Below are 21,391 nucleotides of genomic sequence, written 5' to 3' on the forward strand. Positions count from 1 at the left end.
CTCTTTTGGTCTTTCCAAGCAGAGGAATCACACTGAAAGGACCCTTGTCAAGTGTTTTGTTTATGTAAATCAGTCTAGAGATGAAATGGAAGAGGCAGCACAAAACCCACACTGAGAAGCAACACCACACACCCTCCTTATCTACAGAGCAGCAGACAGCAGCATGCAAGAATGTTGTCTATTCCTGGAAAAGCTCTCTGATTTGAAAACTGATGAGGAATGCCCAAGTCCTTTGTCAGTGGGACTGGCAGCGAGAACCCAAAGCACCAGAAGCAGGTCTTTTCCTGCTGAATGAAAGGCCACAGGACCCAGAAAATGCAAGAGCAAAGGGGACACCACCTTTCCCCCCAGAAAAGCAAAACAAGAAAACCTTGTGCATGTACATTACAAAGAATATGATCAAAATTACAAGGACACAAAACTGAGAATGACACACAAGGCTGTCACCCATAAACCATAAAAACAGAGAGTGTATTTTAGCATAAGTGATCAGTCCAAAAAGAACACCTTTACCTAACTCTTACCACGCTCTGAAAAGTTGCCCCCCCTCACAAATGCACACTGATTATTTTGTGGGGCAGTGCCAGACCTGAGACCATCAATTTGATTTTAAACAGGTCATGAACACTCTTTTAGCACAACAGTCTCTAGAGGAAGGCTCAAGTTAAGTGCTGGACAGCAAATTACAACACTGATATTCAAAAGCAAAGCACCTGCATCAGAGAAATTTGGAATCCTAACACATCTTTCCATAAACAGGTCAGCTTGGGGCCCTACCGGATGGTAAATTCCAGCAGCTCCTGTATGCCCTGTGGGTCGAGGTGCTGAAAGTTGTAAACCCTCTCCAGGCTCTGATGCAGGAACTGCTGGGAAGGATCTTCATGTGGGCTAATACTGGGAGAGACAGCAGAGGACACCAGCTTTCTACCTGGCAACTAAACAAGAAAGAACACACACACCAAAAAAAAAATAAGAGAAAAGTCTAACACAGGTAATAACATTTCAAATGTTGCCATATTATTTAGCAATGATCAACTGAGAGCTCCAATTCATTTCTCAAATTCAAAATTCATACCAAGGCTTTCAAGTCTGCATCTTTGTTAGTTACTCTCCCCACTTTACAATTCACTTGCACTAGAGATCCTCAGGTTAAACATCAACAGCCCTTGGAGGGAAACATCTTCCTCATCTATTAACTTTGACACTGTGAAGTCAAGGGAAGTCCAACACCACACAAACCACCATTCATTTTATGAGCTATGATAAGACTTACAGCCAACTTTAACCCACCCATACCTCTGTGCAGGAAAAACATGCTGCAAAGCAGAACGGAACATATTTCACTGACAAATAAACTGTTCAGGTAGGACACAAGGGAAATGTTGGAAGATCTACAAAGGCCTTTCCCACAGACACACAGCCAGAGCTACAGAAAACTCCCAGCAATACTGCCCTCCCAGTATTCTTACCTAACCAGCAAACCATGTACTATTCTCACTTGAGAGCAACAATGCTATTATTCTCCCCAAAATATTACAAAGTCCATACTGTAACAATTTAACATTTGTCTCTCCTGCCTTAATGAACATTTCAGTATTAATTGCCATGCTGCATAGGAGAAAAACCTTTTAGAATTTAAGTGTTACACACAGACAGACATGGAAGAGACCAGCAATATTCCTAACCAAGTGACAAAGTGCAAACCAGGTGGTTCAACTCACTCTTAACGGAGGGACCAGGTGAGAGAGACTGTCCCGAAGATACGCGTAATGTCTGAACGTATGGTCAGAGAACAGGGCAGGCATTGTTGGGCAACTTTTAGCAGCATTAAAAATCAGAACCAGAACAGCAATGTCTATTACAAATGGATTGTTAAAGAAAAATAAACAACAGCAAGAAGAGCTCCTTGGGGATGGGAAGTTAAAACAACAACAACAACTCAACAACTCTTTCATTGGTCAGGATTTGTCTAGAAGTTCTTTATAGTTGGAAAATACTGAGCAAAACCCAAAGAAACAGCTGTCTGAGCAGATGAAAACCAAGTACAAAGTGCAAACATTACAGGGTGAGCCATACTGGAGAAAGGGTGTCACTGCCAACAGGGGATGGCTCAGAAGCAACACAGAGGAAAGGAGCCACGGATCCCAAATGCAGAACACACACATTAGGTGGACTTTCACTCTTCCTCACAGCTTACACTGTGCTCACCAGTTTGCACCACAGAATCATAGGGTAGTTTGGGTTGGAAGGGACCTTAAAGACTACTAGTTCCAACCCCCCCTTCCATAGGCAGGGACACCTCCCACTAGACCAGGTTGCTCAGGTTTTTTGGTGCTCTAACAACATCTAAAATTGTACATTTACTGCCAAGTCTTTGAAAATTGCTGCATTACCTAAGATGCCCTGAAAAACATCACTCTATGCAGACTTTAAGCAACCCAAAGAATCAACATGGAAAGAGAATTCTGAAGTAGAAAACACATTTTCCCAGTCTGAGATCTGCAGAAATAGAGAGCAGCCAAAGGCTTTCACGGTTAGCCCAAAGGCTGACACCTGCAACACGGCTGATTCCAAGCATAAGCTCTGATTCAAATTTCCCAAGTGCTTTGAAGTAAACAAAACCATGTTTTTAAATATCAGTTTACACTGGAAACACACTATTCAGGTTTACTTCATAGTTTCTGGCTCACAGGCCTGTCTTCACATAATATGCCTCTGTAAAATTTGGTGGCAAGTTACCTCCAAAACATTCTCCAACATAATTCTGGTTCCCAGCAGGAAGGTGCACTGAGTTAAACAACAGCTTTCTTCCCCCTGCAGTGTTCCCTTAACTCTCAACTCACAGGACAACTTTACTCAAATTATTACTAAACCATGTAATTACACATTCATCTCTCTCCACCTGATTCTAACCCATTTCAATCCTCACAAGGCACTCATTTAATCTCGATAGAATTTCTGCTCGATGGCCTGTGACTGGTGAGAAAAATAAGCAGCAGCTTCTAGAGGAAGGTTCCAGTCCAATGTGTCTCAGCATGCATCAGAAATAACATTATATTCTGCAATTGCACAGAAGGGAAGCAAGGGGAATAAAAATGGAAAAATGGATTTCCAAGGTGTCTCCTATTGTTGAGGATAACAGTGTATCAATAGTCATTTGTATTCTAAAGCACTGGAAGAGCCAACATTAATATAAGGATTTCTGACATAGAATTATCTCAAAAAGATGAAAAATTCAAAGCATTATGGGGATTCAGGCACTGCTGTACTAAGAGATGGCTCTGTTTTATAAACTCCACAACAGTGAGAATAGCAAAAGTTTTACCTAAAAAGAAAACAGACATGAAAAAAGGTCCTTCTTATTTAAAAGCTAAAGCATCTTCAAAATTAATGCAAACTAGACAAATGTTTTGACATCAAAGGGCTCATCTGCAAAGCCTAAACCTTGACAAATTGCTTGATTATTCATCACAGCATAAAAAGAAGGCCAATTATAGTCCACTGGTACTTATGAAGATGGTTCCAGCTAACAGTTATTCCATCACTTGCTGAGTAACAAACTAAGTGCAAAAGGATTCAGAAATAGGCACAGGATTGTTTGTCTGCTACAGTGAGAAATGGTTTAAGAAATGTGAGTGTTGAGAAATCCTTAATAAAATCTACTACAGTCAAAATTATCAACTGGCTTCATGAATAAAGATACAGGCTGGGTCATCCATGTCTGGTTCCGGAGTGTCAAAGAAGGGATGTGTGCTCAGCAGCTCTGGGACCAATGGAAGCACCAAAGTGGGATGCCTGCTTCCCAAGAACTTCAAGCATCTGCAAATACACAGATTGAAATATATGTTAGTGAACAGGCACATTTCAAAATACAACCTTCTAAAGCATTACTACTTTATGTTGCAGCAACACTTTGAGACGGTCAGCAAGAAAAATCCTGCTGTCCAAGCTGTTTCTTTACAACTGACCATTTGCATTAATATTTTATAGGATCCAAGAAAACTGAAAGGACAAGCAGTATTAAATTTCTTTTTATTTAAACTGTCCAAAAAATACTTCACACTTGGAGTTGTGCAATCCAGGAAAAGCTGTTATACTAAAGGCTAACGAATGAGTGTCTTTTTTTTTTTTCAGAAGTAAGGAAGTTAGGAGGTAAAAACCCAAAGCCCCTAAACTCCACCAAACTCCAAAACCAATGTAAAAGTACACTGGAAGTCAAAGGAAGCTAAGGCTAACATATGTGTTTCCAATAATACCTAAGAATTCCATCTCAAACCATGTCTGTGGAGCACCACTTCTTTTGTTGCTTCCATTAAACAACCAAAAAATCTGACACAGAAGTTCCTTCTTTTTGCTTAGACAGAAAAAATTTCCTCGGACAGCACAATGTCACACAGCCAATCCACTTAGCACATCTGATATAGTCAACTGCTGGTAAATATTACTATTTAACACAGAGTCAAGTAAGCAAAAACACTTGTGTAGAAGAGATCAGGTTTTAAACTGAAAACTGAATTAATCTTTTCTGTCAATGCTTTGAGTGCCTGGAATAGGGTGGTATTTCCATGAGTGGTCATCAGTTCTGAATTCCCAGGGCAAGTACTGACAAGCAAGAACAACACAGAGTTTCTACACCAGTTTCTACACCTGTTAGCTCCTTAGCAAGCTCAGTATTTCCTAGCACCTCACTTACTAAAAAGAATAGGAAAGTAAGCAGACACACAAGGACACTGAACACACTCACTTCCATATGGATTCTCTGTCTGTGGGATACTTGGTCAGGTTTTTCAGCAGCTCCACCAGTGCAAGATGGATGCCTTCTTTAGTTGAAACATTGGTGCAACACAACAGTTCATGCAGTGCTTCCCGAATGTCCCTCGAAGAATCCTAAAATAAAAACCCAACCCAGACACTGCTGAGTGCTGAGAGAAATGTGCCTGCACAGACATTCACTTTAAAGGTGGCAGCTTCCGTTCCTTGGCTGAGTTAATAGAAGAGGTCTGTGATAAGCACTGTCTGTTTCTAGTTACCAGAGCTAAGCACAGATGGAGTGACCAGGCAAGTGCTGCAGGCTCTCCTGGTCTCATCCCCTCTGTGCTTCCTTTACTGGAATGAACAGGAACTGCTTCACCGCTAACCTGCTCAAGCAGAGCAAAAATCACTACTTGGTTTGGCTGATGTTGTATCTTTGCAGTCACAGAAAAGGAAGGTGTTGGGCAGCTCAGTAAGACAATCACCAAAGATTGTTTTGGCATTTTCACAGCAGCCTTTTATCGTTTTCAACACAGGGAGCTCCACTGCACAGGCTTTCAGCCCAGTCACCAGCCTCCAGAGGGTCTGAGTAAACACTGAGGACATGTCAGTGGCTGGACAGACTAGAACATTCAGCTGAATTAATGACATTCCTTCTGCCAAAAACCATCATGACATTCCATATCCATGTATCACCACATTCCTTGCTATCAGCATTTGCCTGGTGCTGCTGGACACAACACAAAAATTTGATAGGATACAAGAGCTGGATGCTTTTCAATGGTGGATTTTACCTTTTTGAAATTATAATTTGCTAACTATCAACAGCTCATCCATCACTGTCTTACACAAAATAAGAAAGAGCAATCCTCTTGTAAAGGCTCTTAAATGACAGCCAACACACACAGATGATCAAAGGGGTTTTGGTGGTCTAAGACAAACTATGACCACAGAGAAGACAAACTCTAAGGACTGGAATGAAATGACCACAGACATAAAACACTCCAGACCACTAAGAAAGCCCACTAGAAAGGTGGTACCAAGACAAATGAGCCAGAAGACCATGAAGAGACAGAGGTGAGCACAACTCAACAGAAACTGAGATCAAGGACAACAGGGAAAGCAAATTCCAAAGTCTGGTTAGAAAAGCAAGGAGTAGCTGGTACAGTTATTCTGATGAAATGAAAGCAGTAACTTCTGAAAAAAGAAGTCACCCCCAACACCCAAGAGATCCATATTTACACTGCTGGATCCAATTTAGGCACCAAAATTAATAGTATTTTTCCACATCCTTTATTTTTGCACTGGAAGAGGGATTTTACAGAAAAGCACCAGCATCTTTCAGAATCAGATAAATCCATTAAAACGTTAATAATTCTCACACTTACACTATCCTAATGTCTGATGATAATTATGATAATTATGATAATGTAAACCACAATACATCTAGGGTTTATCACACATGGCAAGTCAGGACAGAAGAGCCCAGCCTAACCAGGACATTTTCATACCTCAATGCACATGTCCACAGCTTAAACAAATGCAAATAATGACAAAAACGTGAGGCACCTAAAGCTCATTGCTGCATTTGCAAATCCAGATCACATTCCACAGCATTTGTTACAGACTGAGAAAATAGGTTTAATTAGTTTGCTTCTTCCTAAGGCACAACTGGGAGTGGCAATTGCTGCCCTAGGTCAAGGAAATAGAAGGTGAAGAGACAGAAACAGAGGATTTGCAGCACCTCCCAAGGCTGGGACACTTCCCAAAAGCAGCAGAAACTTGCCTACTACAAGCAGCAGATGAAAAAAAAGCGCCTCAGGGGCTATAGCTCAGCAAATCAATCAGGTCTAAGAGGAAGCAGTTTGACATAATTCTGTTCACACAGCCAAAATCTCTTCCTCTTCCTGGATCAACCTCATCAACCAGGAAGAGCAGCTGACTCGTGCTGTTCCCTGAATCCTGGCTGAGCACTGACTGGGAGGATGCTGGTTGGGAAAACTCAAAATCGTACGGCAGAGCGCACTGACAAACTCTCTGAGCAGCCAGAAAGGAGATCTCAGGCCCATGGCCCAGCTCTGCTTGCTGAGCAAAGCTGTAGCAAAAGCAGCTGAGTCAAGGGAGCAGAAAGAAATTGAAGCTGCATTCAACATGAAGTGGTGCAGAGTGCTGGAGCACAACACAAGACAGAAGGAAACACATGGAGGCAACAGCACAGTGATCAAAGGAGGAGTTTCTATCTAAAATTTGTCTCTTTCAGAACTATTCTACTGTCCTGGGGCTCACGAGGTACCAGATTTTAGAAACCTTTGGCAGTGTTTAAAGAGCCAAAAAACCCAACAAAAAGGTGGGTTTGCTCTCAGAGGAAGGGACTGATTAGCAGTACATAATTAAGCACCCCAAAGCAAGCAGGAGAGCAGTTCTTGCCCTCCTCAAGAATCTCTTACCTCCAAGACAGCTAACACAGTATCCAGCTGGTCTTCCCGCAGCGTGATATTGTTGGAAATTTTTCTCATTGTGTGTATTGACTGCAACCTCACCTCCTCAATTTCATCATTAAACATGTCAACCAAAAAATCCAGGCATTTCTCCGCAAAAGAAGGCGAGGACTGAGCCAACATACACAGGGCTTCGACCGCAGCAATTCGAACCTCTGTTAAAAGAGGAGCAGGGAATTAACTGTCAATTAATTAAAACTGTCTGGTTTTAAAGGACATGCACCCAACAGCGAGGTCGTGTACTACTCAAGGGCTGGCCTAAGGACAGGAGATGCTAAGGAAATGCTGAGGGCAACAGAGCCTAAGCAGGGACCCACTGGGGATCTTTTCACAGGCAAGTCTTCAAATCAAAAGTCTCACCTCTGATAGAGCCCCTGCTGCTGCCATAAACATCTGCAAAAGGGACCTGCAGGTGACAAACAGGTCTCCAACCCACCAATAAACACCGTGTATTTCATAGCGTGCTTTGCAAGCATAGCATCAACACTGGTATTTTAAGCAAACTCATTTAGTTAATTAAACTGGGGTTGTTTTATTCTTCCTGACATTTTAATTGCTTGGAGCTTTCACTGCATTTTTAACTTGCTACGTAGCACTTTACAAATTGCTGAAAAGCCCCAGAGAATCAACATTTTGGCAGTTAACAGAATGAAATTCCTCTGCTTTCTGACTTCAGATTCCTCAAAACAAAGGAAAAAGGTGCCATCTAAATATTAAAATTATTCAAATGAAAGTAAAAAAAGCATCAGAAAGCATCCTGAGTGTACTTATGCTGTAAAACATTGCAGGAATTTGAAGAATACCCAGATACAACAAGGTTAGGCAGAGGTGAGATTCTCTTCCCTAAAATCATCCTCATTAGCTTCCATAACATTTATGTGCTAGAATCATAAAAATGGTAATTCATCTGATGTCTTGCAACAATGTTTTAAACATACTTACATTTTTCACTCAAATTAGCTACCTTGAAAACACTTCATTGAACTTGTGTGGAGCTTTTAGGCCTATTGTTCTTAAAGAAGACCTCTGACTCCTCAGGATTCCGATTAAGTACGAAAAGGCACAGACAGCAAGACCCCTGCTTGCTCAGTAATGAAGCTTTTTGTCACAACTCTGAGTCTCCATGGTCATTAAGACCCAGGTATTAAGAGAAGAGAAACATTTTGCCGATACTGCTCTCCTAAGCTGACACACTAATTCAGATTTAAGGTACAACACGGAATTCAAGACATGAAGCAGTGCTGCCAGGCAGGGGGAGCTCAGCAGTATTTAAAAATGCTGCAGTGGAGAGAGAGAGAGAGATCTGTGTATATTCCACATTTGATCATTTTATCCACGTTCCTCAACAGCATCATACTGACACAAGACCTGTGGCACAAGAAACTAGAGAACTATTTCACAGGTCAAGGGGCTGAACCAGTGAAACATTTTTTACTGTTACTAGGAAAAAAAAAAAGTGCACTTTCAAGCTTCAGGGAGAGTTTAGCTATTGGGAAAACATGCATTTATTTGCAGGAGTCATGGAATAATAACCCAACTTTTACAACACAATCTACAGCAATATTTTTGTTATGGTGGTTTTGTACATTTTAACTCAACCTCGTCCTTCCAGTAACATTAAAGGCAAATTCAGAAAGAACATTCAGAGCTTGGAATTTTCATGGTTTATGCAAATACCAGCCTCAAGTTTACCCAGAGGAAGTTTAGATTGGATAGTAGGGAAAACATTATGGTTGTCAATCACTGGAACAGACTGTGCAGGGAAGTGGTGGAATCACCATCCTTGGACGTGTTCAGAAACCATCTGGATGTGGCACTTAGGGACATGGTTTAGTGAGATTTGGCAGTGCTGGGTTAACATTTGGACTCTATGGTCTTAGAGGTCTCTTCCAACCTAAACGATTCTATGAAATTTTTTCCTGCTGACAAAACACCAATTTCAAACAGCAGCAACTAACTGCCAATTTAGAGCCACACGCAACTATTACAATTAAGTCAACAAAACCAACAAATAATCCCAGTGGGTTTCTGCAGAACAGAAGCAAACCACTTATTACCGTATATGTTACTAAAACTTTACCATTTCTAGGAAGCTATTTGCTTTTGGCTACTCAACTGAACATTTCTATCCAAAATTCCATGCAACACTACAGTACCTTTGAAACAACTGCCATATCAGAGATCACAATGATGCTTATCAGCTAACACACATCTCTCCCTTTAGCTGTTCCATGGCCAGTTAACACTTACCATACATCTCATCTTCCAGGCCATGAACAAAAGCCCCACAAGCTCCTGAGTCAATCAAGTTCACAGCACCAGTATCGATTTCCTCTTTGGGAGCATCGTCTCCCCACTTTCTGCCACTGGAAAACTCCCCAGAGCTGTAGAGCTCTTTGGCTCGTTCATGTGCAGTGCGCTTCCTCTGGCCAAACAAAGGTTTCAGTTACAACCATGTCAACTTCAAAAGGTGATTCAACAAAATATTAAACTGGATCTGAAAACAGATGTAGCTGGAGGCTTAGACATTGACACACAGGCAAGTGCTAAGAAAAGCAAACAGTACCTACCCTTCTACAGCTATTTCTGACTGCCAGTCACTCTTTGTAGTTTTGATGTAGGGAAAGGATAATAACAAATGCATTTCAATTAACAGATTCTTAGACATCCATTATAAAAACAGCCAAACCGGGTCAGAACAAAGGCCCATCTAGTTAAGAAGCCAATAAGTGATCGGCAAAAATGCTACAACTTTGCAATTAAATACTTCAATGTTATCAATACTATCCAGAGGTCAGCAATGTGTAAAATGCCATATTCATTCATTGCGCTTGCTAGGCTGTCTCCTTTCTCCCCACACTCTAAATAAAGCTGTGCAGCACTTTAACAGCCTTTACAAAGCACTCCACAAAAAACAGCAGCTCTTCACCATTCCTTTGTAGACAGAAAAAAATTAACATAACCTTGAGCATGTTGCTTAAGGAAGGAATGCTACTGAAAAATCTTGCCTACAGGGCCAAGTAGCCTTTAGCTACTCATGTCTCTTGAAATGGTGATGTTTTTTGATCAGATCTTGCAGCATGTTTCCATGAGCTTGCTCCTAGAACTAGGATGCAATCTTTTCATACATAATGAACAAAGCTTTTAGCCAAAAAACCTATCAGAACACCACAAACATTTACCTTTCAGCTGCTGCAAAACCTGAATAGCTTAGAGCTGTTTCTTACATGCTCTGTTAATGAAATCTAAAACTAGCAATTGCTTCATTGACTTTAATCTAAAACAAAACCTGTCATCACCAATTAACTCTCAACAGCCCTCAGGCAAGGACAAGGTGAACAAGCACACTCAATATTAACATACCTCTTGTGTCATTTTAGTACCTACACACAGGAAAACAAACCCAAACATTTACATACCCTCAGATCTGACATGAGCTTCTTGTCAAGGGTCTGCTCCAAGAAATGGGAGCTAACTTGTTGCATAGAACCCTAAAGAAAAAAAATCAAAAGGAAGAAACAGGATTATTCTGAAGTCCACCATATATATCATTTCCTGACTTATCCCAACAGGGTATCCAATCTTACCCACTCATTCTAACAGCTTTGTGTAATGCCTGACACTACTGTACGTCAGAGTCTAAAAAAAGTGAACTTAAGAGGCAGAACATCTTATTTTCCCACTGAGGTTAATATGGCTTTTCTTGAGTTCAGTTGCTTCATATGTCCTGTGGCAGAGAAGTAGGGGCAGGGAATTACGACAGGGATCTGTTTTTTTCTTTAATGCTCAGCCATCTACTCTCAAGAAAAGAATCACTGCACAGTTGAGCTGAAAAAGTGCTGGCTTTCTTCAACCTCCCTCATTTCTTTCACCTCACAATTTTGGGAGAAATTTACCTATACAGTTTGAAACATCCTCCCACTTTTCTTTTCAAATGTATATGAAAAGTAAAGTAACTTAAGAGGGACTATTCTCTGCTAGAGAAGAAAAGAATGCAACTTACCAATAACTTAGCAGCTTGTACTCTTACAACCCAGGAACCATCACTAACCATATGGCAAATTTTTCCAAAGGCATCATCGACCAAGCGAATTTCTTCATTAGAAGAAGGAATAGGGACAATGCTGACATAGAGAAATCAGTTTGTTGATTGCATTCCATACTGGATGGCATCAATAAGAAACAACTATGCTGAATTCCTGTGAATGTGCAACAAATACCAGGAACCAAACTTCCCTGCAGCAGTGCATTCCCATCAGGCATCAGCCATTTGTACACATCACTTTCCTAACAGCTACTCCTCACACCTACTAGCACAAAACTCTCAGGATGAGGATGATTACTTGGCCAGTACTTTGAGGAGAGTGCATGCAGGACATACCTTTCAGGGTAAAGTTGACTGAGGACCCAAATCAGCTGAACTGCAGCACTGCGCACTTGCTCATAATCATCTGCCAAGAGCTTGCAGGCCTGAAAGAAGATTCACAGTCCAATATTCCTGAAACATCTCCAGCTGAGCTGTCATTCACTTCCCACAGTGTAATCAGCATTCTTGCCACAAAACAGTCAGGACAGATTAAAAATCAAGATGAATCCAATCTTCCCTTCCACTCCCTAGTGTTTCCAAGTTCCATCAGGCAGACTAGTCCTAATCAAGTCAACCAAGGCACATGGTGTGAAACTCCAGAACTGCCTGTACTATGGAGGAAGGATGAAATGTGAGTCTGCAATAGACCTGATGTGACACAGGCTGCAGCTGCACAGCTTTACTGACATAACAAATACAGGCTTCGTGGGGACTCTCCAATGAACAAGGGTTTGAGCCTTCAGGACTATTTAAGACTTCACCACTATGCCAGATGACAGGAATGACTTCATCACGCTTTGCCCTTCCCATGATCACCTCCCCAGCAAACAATATATAACAAAGCATATGCCTTAGTGCATTTAAGCACCATGGATGCAAAATACCCTTTTATTTCCACTGCCATATAACAACAAGGAATATTGGCAACCTAAGTGCAAAATACTCCACCTCTGCTCAGTGCCCTCCTCCTCACAAAATACACTGCCAGAGAATTCAAAAAAACATATGCAAACAAGTACAAAACAAATACAAGGTTTTACCTGACTATAAATAGCTTGCTGTAACTTTAATCCTCTTTCATGAAGCTGTAGCTACAGGAAAAAAAAACAACAATGCAACAAAGTGTAACTATAGGTTTAAGGGACACAGACTAACTTTTCACCACTGTTTTTCTGTTTGAGTAAACTCAGCTGCTTGCATTTCTCAATTGCTTGCTATAATTAAAATATTGCACTATCTTGACCATTAAGTGTTTTAAATAATATCCTTGACTTCAGTATAGTTTGTTTAGCTTCAGAGTCATTCATACTTTGATTAGGGAAAAGCAATTTATACAAATACACTGTCTGTCCATTCTCCCAACCTTCAAACAATTCTTTAGTGTTAGCCATATTCAACCACAATTAAAACAGATGTAGGAATCCTCAAAATAATTCCTACCATTCCTGAAACACGGATTCAAAAGTAGTATTGACAATGAGTATTCCTGCCCTGGAAATCTTTCCATTACTGAACCACAGGGACAGCAAACTGTCCTACATTGTTTTGTTTTAGAGTAACAGTGTCATGAATCTGGCTTATAAACAGAGGAACAGTATCTGGCTGAATAAAGTCAACCAGAAATATTTTCTTTTCTATATCCTTCAAAGTACAACACAGATTTAAAGGAAAAAGCCCACAAATACATGGCAAGAAAAAACTATGATCACCAATGCTGAAAAGTGGTTAGTGACCCTGAATTCATACAATATGTTCCCATACTTCAAACAACAGAAAGACAGCTTTTTTTCTGCTATAATTATAAACTCAAGGTCATAAATCTTGCTATGGACTTGGCTGAACACCATTACAAAAGTCATGCAAATTACTTTCAAAAAATTGTACCAACAAAAATTGGACCGAGATGAGGTCTAGATTGGGTATTACGAAAAAATTCTGCACGGAAAGGGCTGTCAAGCACTGAACAGGCTGCCCAGGGCAGTGGCAGAGTCACCATCTCCGGAGGGATTTCAAAGACATACAGATGTGGCTTTTAGGGACAGGGCTTAGTGCTGGGTTAAAGGTTGGACTCAGTGATCTTAAGGGTCTTTTCCAACCTAAATGATTCTGTGAAGGATGAGTAAGTACAACGTCCAGCAGAGGGAGATTTCAGAGAGATTCAAGTGCAATCTGATCTCCTCAAATGCATCTTCCTTCTTTGTTTGGAGGTTGGTAACATTAATTCAAAGATCCTTGTTGACCATCACATTAGATGGAACATTGTTATCAACTTTAAGGGTAATAGAGAAACTTCTGCATCCCCATAAACTCACAGACAACTCACATTAAGCAATATTTTGAAATGCATAGTCTTTGCTTGCATTTCTTCAAAGCTAAAAGCTTCTGAAGGGTTCCCACACAAAAAACCAGTATATAGTATATCTCATGAACAGTTAGAGAATGCTAATGAATGCAAACATGAGGCAAAATATAAGTGTTTGCTTTAAAACAAACAAAATTCTTTCTGGACTTATCATGCAGGTTTCCTGTCATAAGCAGCTACCTACTGCACTTTGGAGCACTAGAGGCTTATTGTAGTTCTGCTAACCAACAATAAATCAAGAAATAAATCTCTCACTAAAAGAAAAGCCTATACACACTCAAAGGAGTCAACAAATTGAAAAGCTTCTTCAGCTATAGCTGAAACCGAAGTTATGAATCACTCAAATGCCCTTTGAGATCTCATGTTACTGTCATATTTCAAGACCTATCTTACTTTTCCAGCTAATTTTGATACACTAAATGGACTTTTACTAAGTTAATTAAAATGGTCTCTAAACCAAACCTCTTTGCATTAGTTTCCAGCCCTCTCTCAGCTTCCCTATACAACCCCAAACCATTTCTTCCACTGTACTAGCAACACTTACCATGGCTTTTATAGCTGCAGTCCTAACACGAGGGTCCTGATCATTAAAATGATCTCCTATGATCTTCTGCACATCTTTGGCCGCCTGGCTTTCAGCCTCTTTTGCAACACCTTTTTCCACTGGGCCAAGACAGCCAATTAATTGAAGACACTTATTCCTTACACCATGAGAAGAATCTGTCAGATGCTGTGGAACAAGAGACAAGCAGATGGAACAGGATTCTTACCCTTCTTTCAGCCCTTTGAAACATCATCTTATGTTTCCTAGCAGTTACTCACGTTGGTATTGTAACAGTTTCTTGAGAAAAATGAAAATAATTTAAATACTGACTACCTTTCTTTTTGTCTTGTGGCAACAACAAAAGTTCCCGGCCCCAGGGAGGCCACCTCACCTTGCAGGCTACCTCCACCAGCCTCATCCTGACAGATGGATTCTCTGGGAGTTTTGTGCCAATCACTAAGAGGGTGTCCAGCAGCTGAGCAAGGACTTGGTGAGACTCTGCAAAACAAGACAGTGAAAGGCTATGGATCACTTTGCTGAACTCTTACCAGCTACAGGATCACAGACTGATCCATGGTGGAAGGCCATCCTGAAACCTTCTCCTTCCAAGTCCTGAACTAGCCCAGCTCCCTCAGCTGTGCCTTGCACATCACATACTCCACTCCTCTACCACTACCTCAGTGGTTCTGCTGAACTCACCCAACCTCACCAGCACTAATCTGGCACTGGGGAACCCAAAACTGGATAAGCTATTCCAGATGCAGCCTCACCAGTGCTGAGTAAAAGGCCATAATACCCTCCCTTGACCTGCTGGCTACACTCCTGCTGGTACAGCTTGGTGAGCTGGCCTCTAGCATGGTATAAAAAAAATTCCTCTTCAAACACATTTCCATTTCAAGCAAAACTGTCCTTTACAACAGAGAACTTCAGAAGCAACAGCTCTCACATGGAGATGCAAAAGCAAACTTTGCACTCCTTTACAACAAAGAGATACAGCAGGCAGGTCAGAGGAACATTTTTCTCCTCCTCAGAACACGGTGTTATCTGTCATCATTCACAAAACCAGAAAATAAATACTCTAACCAGCAATCTCCAATCATACACCTGAGATGTAAGGCCTTGCCATGTCCCAAATGCTTTGACAGCACGATTCCACCTTGATCTCAAGCACCACATCAAAAGTGAGCCTTACTCTCATTCTGAAGTGTGTTAATGGCATCATCCATAATGCAGTCTGGGGAAAATCCTACAGTCTTTGACAACAATCCCAGCAAGGATGCAATCTTCAGTCTTACAGAGGCATCATTCTCCTGGAAGGAAACAACACCCCAAAAAAATCCCCAAAACAGCACGGTTAAAGGAAAAAAAAAAATAGCAGCATATATTACCTGCATGCATCTACTTATTTAAGAAACAGCAAATACTGTCATAGGTGATAATTACATAAGTAAGCCTCATCAATTAATATTATTTTAAAATTAATTTCCAAAGTTCATGCATTTTAAAGATTCATTTTGAGGCTTCTACAGACTCTTGCACACAAGGCTCCTGGTCATAACTGGAAGTTCCTCTTTCATTGCATTGCCAAGGATATCCAATACAGAGCAGAAAGACAAAAAGTCGTCTGGATGTCACATTTGGATCTTGCCAAGCATTTGTGCAACACTGAACACAGAGGTGCAGAAATAGTACAGAACAAATACACCATCTTTCAACAAGGAATTTCACCATTCCAACTGTTGTATCTTTCAAGGGTTTAAAAAAGACTTTAGTGCCACACACAGCCTCCAAGTGACAAATGTGACACCAAAGGGAGTAGTCCCTTTCTCAACTGAATTGAGAAGCATTTTTTTAGGGTTGAAGTTATGTGTTTGAACAATGGATACTGTCATCAGCACTGCATGGGGACTGCCCTACCAAAATATTTAGGGATGAAGGAGCAGGAGGCTGCAGCACCATCTTAAACAAAACAATGACAGTACAAACAACTAAATCATCACATAACTTCCACTGCAGTTACAGATTTCAGGGTCAGGTTCCTGCATCAGAAGTGCAAGTTTTACAGAGATACTAAGAAGCAAGTTCTTCTGAAGATTTTGTCTTTAAGTAAAATAATGTCAGCTACAGCAGTTGAAAAGCAGTATTTTTAAGAGTTGCATTCTGTAACAGACTGTGCTCTTGCCAGTGTGACCTCGTCTGCAGGTTCATGAGTCTCTCTTCTAACACAGGCTACAAAACAAACTTCAAGCACAAATAGTATGTGTTATTTGTCCAGGAACTCTGTATTTCATAGAATCACAGAAGAATTTATGTTGGAAAAGCCATCTGACATCATCAAGTCTAACCCTTAACCCAGCACTGCCAAGTCCACCACTAAACCATGTCCCCAAGTGCTACATCTACACATCTTTGAAACACCTTCAGGGATGCTGACTCAACCACTGGCCTGGGCAGCTTGTTCCAGAGCTTAATAATCTTTGCAGTGTGGAAATTTTTCCAAATACCCACTCTAAACCTCCTTGGTACAGCTTGAGGCCATTTGCTTGTTCTATTGCTTGTTAATTGGAGAAGAGACTGATCCCTGACACTTTTTTTCCATGGACTTGATAGTAGGAAGAAATTCTTTACTGACTGGGTGGTGAGGTACTGTCCCAGAGAAGGCCACCCAGAGAAGCTGTGGCTGCCTCATCCCTGCAAGCGTTCAAGGCCAGGCTGGATGGGGCTCTGAGCAACCTGGTCTAGTGGAAGGTGTCCCTGCCCATGGCAGGGGGGGCAGAAGTGCATGATCTTTAATGTCTCTTCCAACCCAAACCATTCCATGATTCTATGACTTAAAAAGTGCTGTTTTTCACAATATAAGCAATAGCTAAAAGGTTTCTCCACTGCTAGAGGAAATGAAGAACAAGGTAAGGAAACAGCAGTCAGGAAAGAGTTAGAACAAGTTGAAACAGCTCTGGACAGATGGGCTCCCAGGAAAACTTGACATGTCTTTTGTCCCTTGCCAAGGTAACTTCCACACAGCCCATGTGCAGGGACAACACTTCCACACCCTTGTCACAGGCTCCTGAAACCATCAGCACAGGGACCAAGTAACACAATCAGAAACACCTGGGTAAAGGGCTGCAGTCCCTCACTCTCAGCCCAGGCTTTTGGCAACTGAATCAGCAACACAGGAGCCTGGGAGCCCCTCTTCAACATCCCACACCAAGAAAACGAGCACAAGGAGCAAGCATGCTTGGCTCCCAGCTTCACCACCTTGTAATAATGCTCCAGCAGGATCCTGACAACCCCTTCCACACTCTCCACTTCCACGGGCTTCCTGGCAAACTGGAGCAGGTACTGCAAGGCATCTGCAGGTGAGGTGGCTTTGCACAGGTCCACGTGGAGCGCTGCTGACTTACTGGGCTTGCTCAGCCGCAGCTTCTTGGTGGACAGCTCCTCATGCTGCTGCTGTGGGCAGAGGGACACGGCTCAGAAACACAGCAAATCCAGACCCACTCCTTCCCACACTCAACATGGGGAGGCCCACGGCAAGCACTAGCTTCTCCTTCATCTGTCTCAGCAAGAAATACACCCTCAGACCGCTGCGGCTCTTACTGACCTGCCCAGACAGTCCCTATCCCCGGGAAGCACGGCCTTTCCCCACCCTAGCCTGGGTCAAATGCTGCTTCCAACACCAAACAACCAACCCACGGCAAACACGACTTCTCCCACTCCCACCGCCCGAAAGCAGCCCATAAACTTGCTGTAGCTCCTTCCCCACTCCCGGGCTGGAGGATGCTGCGTCTTCCCCGCAGCAGTCGCAGCCCAACCCAGCTCACGGATTCACAGAATGGGGCTCATTGGAAGGGACCACAGTGCATCATCTGCTCCAACCTCCCTCTCAAGCACAGTCGTCCCAGAGCACATTGCACACGGCTGCCTACAGACGGTTCTTGGGTATCTCCAGGGAGGGAGACTGCACAATCTCTCTCCTTCCCCACACGGAGGGGAAAACCCTCTCTCAGACCTCCCCCCTCCGGCAGCTCCAGCCTCCCTAAACTCGAATCCGACCCGTCCCGCTCCTCCTCAACCCCTCACGGGCCGCCCCGACGCCGACGCCCGGCGGGCGGCCGGCGCTCCCAGGCTCGGCCCCGGCCTGCGCCGGCGGCTTTCCCCACAGCTCCGCCTCACCCGCCGGCACCTCCCGCCGCGTGGCAGAGCTCGGAGCCATCCATCCCAGCCCGGGGAGGACGTGTTACCTGGACCACCTTGCTGAACTCCTCATACACCCGCTTCTTCAAGTGCGCCGCCATGACGCCGCCCCGCAACCCGGAACAGAAGGCACGGAGCAGCCGCACGGAGGGGCCACAGGCGCGTCCTCTCTTTCCGCCCGGAGGCCGCACTCGGTGCTCCGGCGGCCTCCCGTTGCCACGGCGACGCGGCCCCAAGATGGCGGCGCGGCTCGGCCCGGCCCTCGGTGCGCTGCCGGGTACGCGGCGGCCTCACCGGAACGCGGCCTAAGGGCAACCTTCCCACCTCCTCCTGCTTTGTGAGCAGAGAGAGAAATTAATGCTCATCGGTTCTAAATGGTGTCACTCTGTTATAAATGCACTGCGGTGCTGCCTTTCCGCGTGTTCCAGAATTGTTATGGATGTATCGGGATGTCGGTTTTTTCATGTTCCTCAATGTTAGAAAAGCTTTGCCGGGGTTCTGTAATGTAACGCTGTGGAATGTCTGTGGTTTGGGTGGTCAGTTTGGGAAGGATGGGGGGGGGGTCTTCACATTCCTGGAAAATCTTATCAGAAGAAAAAAAAAAAAACCCGAGACCAGACGGAATGGAGCCAAGGAAAAAGATAAGACTGATAAGATGATACTCAGCAACTCCACAGAATTAATGAATTCTGCACGACGGTGATGAATACGGAATAAGCGATGTCCTTTTACAGACGATCTTTTGGATGTAAAGGTGTGCCTTTGGATCTCTGCCAAAGCACGCGGCCGTAACACCCTGTTCGCTGTTGTCTCCTAATTGTCCCGTTTATTAAACTTTCCTTAAAATGTTACAAAGAGCGAGCCTCGTTTTTCCCAGCTCGGCGGGCGGGGTCGCATCACCGCTGATCCCTGCGGCGGATCCCTCCGCGGGCAGGACCACATCACAAATAGTCCCTCCGGCGGATCCCTCCGCGGGCAGGACCGGATCACCGCGGGTCCCTCCGGCGGATCCCTCTGTTGCAAATGTACTGTGATGTTGGCTTTTCGCATGTTACATCGTTTCCTTAAAATGTTACAAAGAGTGAACCTCGTTTTTCACAATTCTCTTCATTAATGAGTATTCCGTGCTCTATTGGTTTTTTATTCTTGCTTCCCATGTTAATCAGTCCACATTTCTCCGTCTTTTTGTTCTCTTTTTCCCAGGTAGGGAGTTGTGCAGCACAAACTGAAGATTCTTTGTTAGTCTCTCTGTTACCTTCCGGTTTCGGCAAAATGCCCCTGTAGTCTATAAATTCTGCATTTCTTGTGTCGGATTTTAGAAATACATCTTTCTCTCCCAGGTTTTGTTCATTGAAGCATATCAGGGTTAGTTTAGCAAAACTTCAAGTTTTGCTGCTTTTCCCAATCAAACTCTAACAATAACAGTCTGTGTAAAGAAACTTAGCTATGTGCTGGCTAAAAGTGACTTAAGACTAATAAAACGCTAATGAATAATACACTGCTTGTGATTAATTAAAACAATTTAAAAGTTAAATAAAACAATGAATTTTAAAAGTTAGAAAAGTGTTATAATTTCTATCAGTATCATAGAATCACTAAAATCAGAAAAAATCTCCAAGATCACCAAGTCCAACCATTAAGCCAGCACTGCCAAGCCCACCACTAAACTCTGTCCCCAAGTGCCACATCTACACGTTTTCTGAGCACTTCCAGGGATGGGGACTCAACAGCCTGTTCCAATGCCTGACCAGCCTTTCGATGAATAAGGTTTTCCTGATTATTTTCCTGGCACAAATTGAGGCCATTTTCTCTTGTCCTGTCCCTCACCTGGCTATGCCCTCCTTTCAGGCAGCTGTAGAGAGTGATAAGGTCCCCCTGAGCCTCCTTTTCTCCAGGCTAAACACCCCCAGCTCCCTCAGCTGCTCCTCATCAGACCTGTGCTCCAGCCCTCCCCCAGCTCCGTTGCCCTGCTCCAGGCCCTCCATGTCCTTCTTGGAGTGAGGGGCCCCAAACTGAACACAGGATTGGAGTGCGTGCCAATTAAAGTTTCTCCTGGCAGCAGTCCTATAGACTTAGGAGGTTGGTTGGTGTAAGGCTTTAATTACTCTATACTGAGATTGTTTTCTCCTGATCCCTAATTTCCACCTCCCTTTTTGTGCCTTAAGCCAGCTTCCCCACTGTAGTGGTTTGGCCCAAAATACTCATTACTGTTTATCTTCTGTGAGATAAGAATTAGGAGAAATGCAAAGCAGGCACCAAACTTGAAAGAATATAAAGAAGTTTATTAACAGACCTAAAAAGAAGGAAAAAAAATTATACCACCTTCAGAACTCTCCTCCTCCCCCCACCTTCCTCCCTTCTCCCACTGACAATGTAGAAAGATGTTCATTCTGTTTACCACTTCCATAATAACTTTGTTCAGTCCATTTAGAAAGAGAAGTCTCTTCTTGCTCATGCTATGAGAACATTATCACAACAAGACAGCCGCCCACTTCCAAATATTGTTCAGTCCATTTAGGAAGAGGAGTCTCTCTGCCTGCGTGTGAGTCCCTTCCCCCGACTTGCAGCTTTTCCCGCAACTGCTTTCGAGGGTCCACTCTTGAAGTTTTTGGGGTACAATTTTAAGGTTGAGCTGTTTTGAGAAACAAAAAACAGAGGCCCTTCTCCTTCCCTGGGAGCAAAGGGTCTTCCTCATCTTCATCGTTAGGACTATCTCTGGGAGCATCTCTAGGAACTGAGGTTTTCTCCTTTCCCATTTGGAGCAAAAGTCCTCATCTGGTCCATCTCTCCCTGTCCAAACTTCTCATGAAATTACAGCTGCGTCAGCATCTGCCTATCTCAGCGCAGGTGCTTTTGCTTACGAGCTGAACACTCCACCCCCCATATCTTCATGGAATTACAACGGGATACTCTGATATATCATAGCTTCACAACAGAATTTCAGCTTTAAGCAT

The 21,391-nt window shown here is 43.0% G+C and overlaps 1 protein-coding gene across 2 annotated transcripts in view; it reads right to left on the reverse strand.

Annotated features, from left to right (window-relative positions):
- Window positions 1-18,609, reverse strand: part of INTS4 (integrator complex subunit 4) — a 33,360-nt gene extending 14,751 nt beyond the window's left edge. Inside the window, exons 1-15 of one of the 2 annotated variants that reach the window (XM_048294365.1) lie at window positions 18,485-18,609; window positions 17,499-17,690; window positions 15,436-15,553; window positions 14,635-14,741; window positions 14,244-14,429; window positions 12,378-12,428; window positions 11,632-11,720; window positions 11,254-11,374; window positions 10,670-10,741; window positions 9,501-9,675; window positions 7,200-7,405; window positions 4,745-4,887; window positions 3,704-3,819; window positions 1,722-1,855; window positions 778-935 (exon numbers count right to left, since the gene is read on the reverse strand). In XM_048294365.1, coding sequence (XP_048150322.1) covers window positions 778-935; window positions 1,722-1,855; window positions 3,704-3,819; window positions 4,745-4,887; window positions 7,200-7,405; window positions 9,501-9,675; window positions 10,670-10,741; window positions 11,254-11,374; window positions 11,632-11,720; window positions 12,378-12,428; window positions 14,244-14,429; window positions 14,635-14,741; window positions 15,436-15,553; window positions 17,499-17,690; window positions 18,485-18,538 — 1,922 coding nt within the window. In that variant the 5' untranslated portion in view covers window positions 18,539-18,609. Of the gene's footprint in view, window positions 1-777; window positions 936-1,721; window positions 1,856-3,703; window positions 3,820-4,744; window positions 4,888-7,199; window positions 7,406-9,500; window positions 9,676-10,669; window positions 10,742-11,253; window positions 11,375-11,631; window positions 11,721-12,377; window positions 12,429-14,243; window positions 14,430-14,634; window positions 14,742-15,435; window positions 15,554-17,498; window positions 17,694-18,484 lie in introns of both variants that reach the window. The other variant, XM_048294364.1, reaches the window with a different exon arrangement.
- Between the last annotated feature and the right edge of the window lie 2,782 nt (window positions 18,610-21,391).

This window comes from Corvus hawaiiensis, chromosome 2, assembly GCF_020740725.1.
Source record: "Corvus hawaiiensis isolate bCorHaw1 chromosome 2, bCorHaw1.pri.cur, whole genome shotgun sequence".
In the NCBI taxonomy this organism is placed as follows: domain Eukaryota; kingdom Metazoa; phylum Chordata; class Aves; order Passeriformes; family Corvidae; genus Corvus; species Corvus hawaiiensis.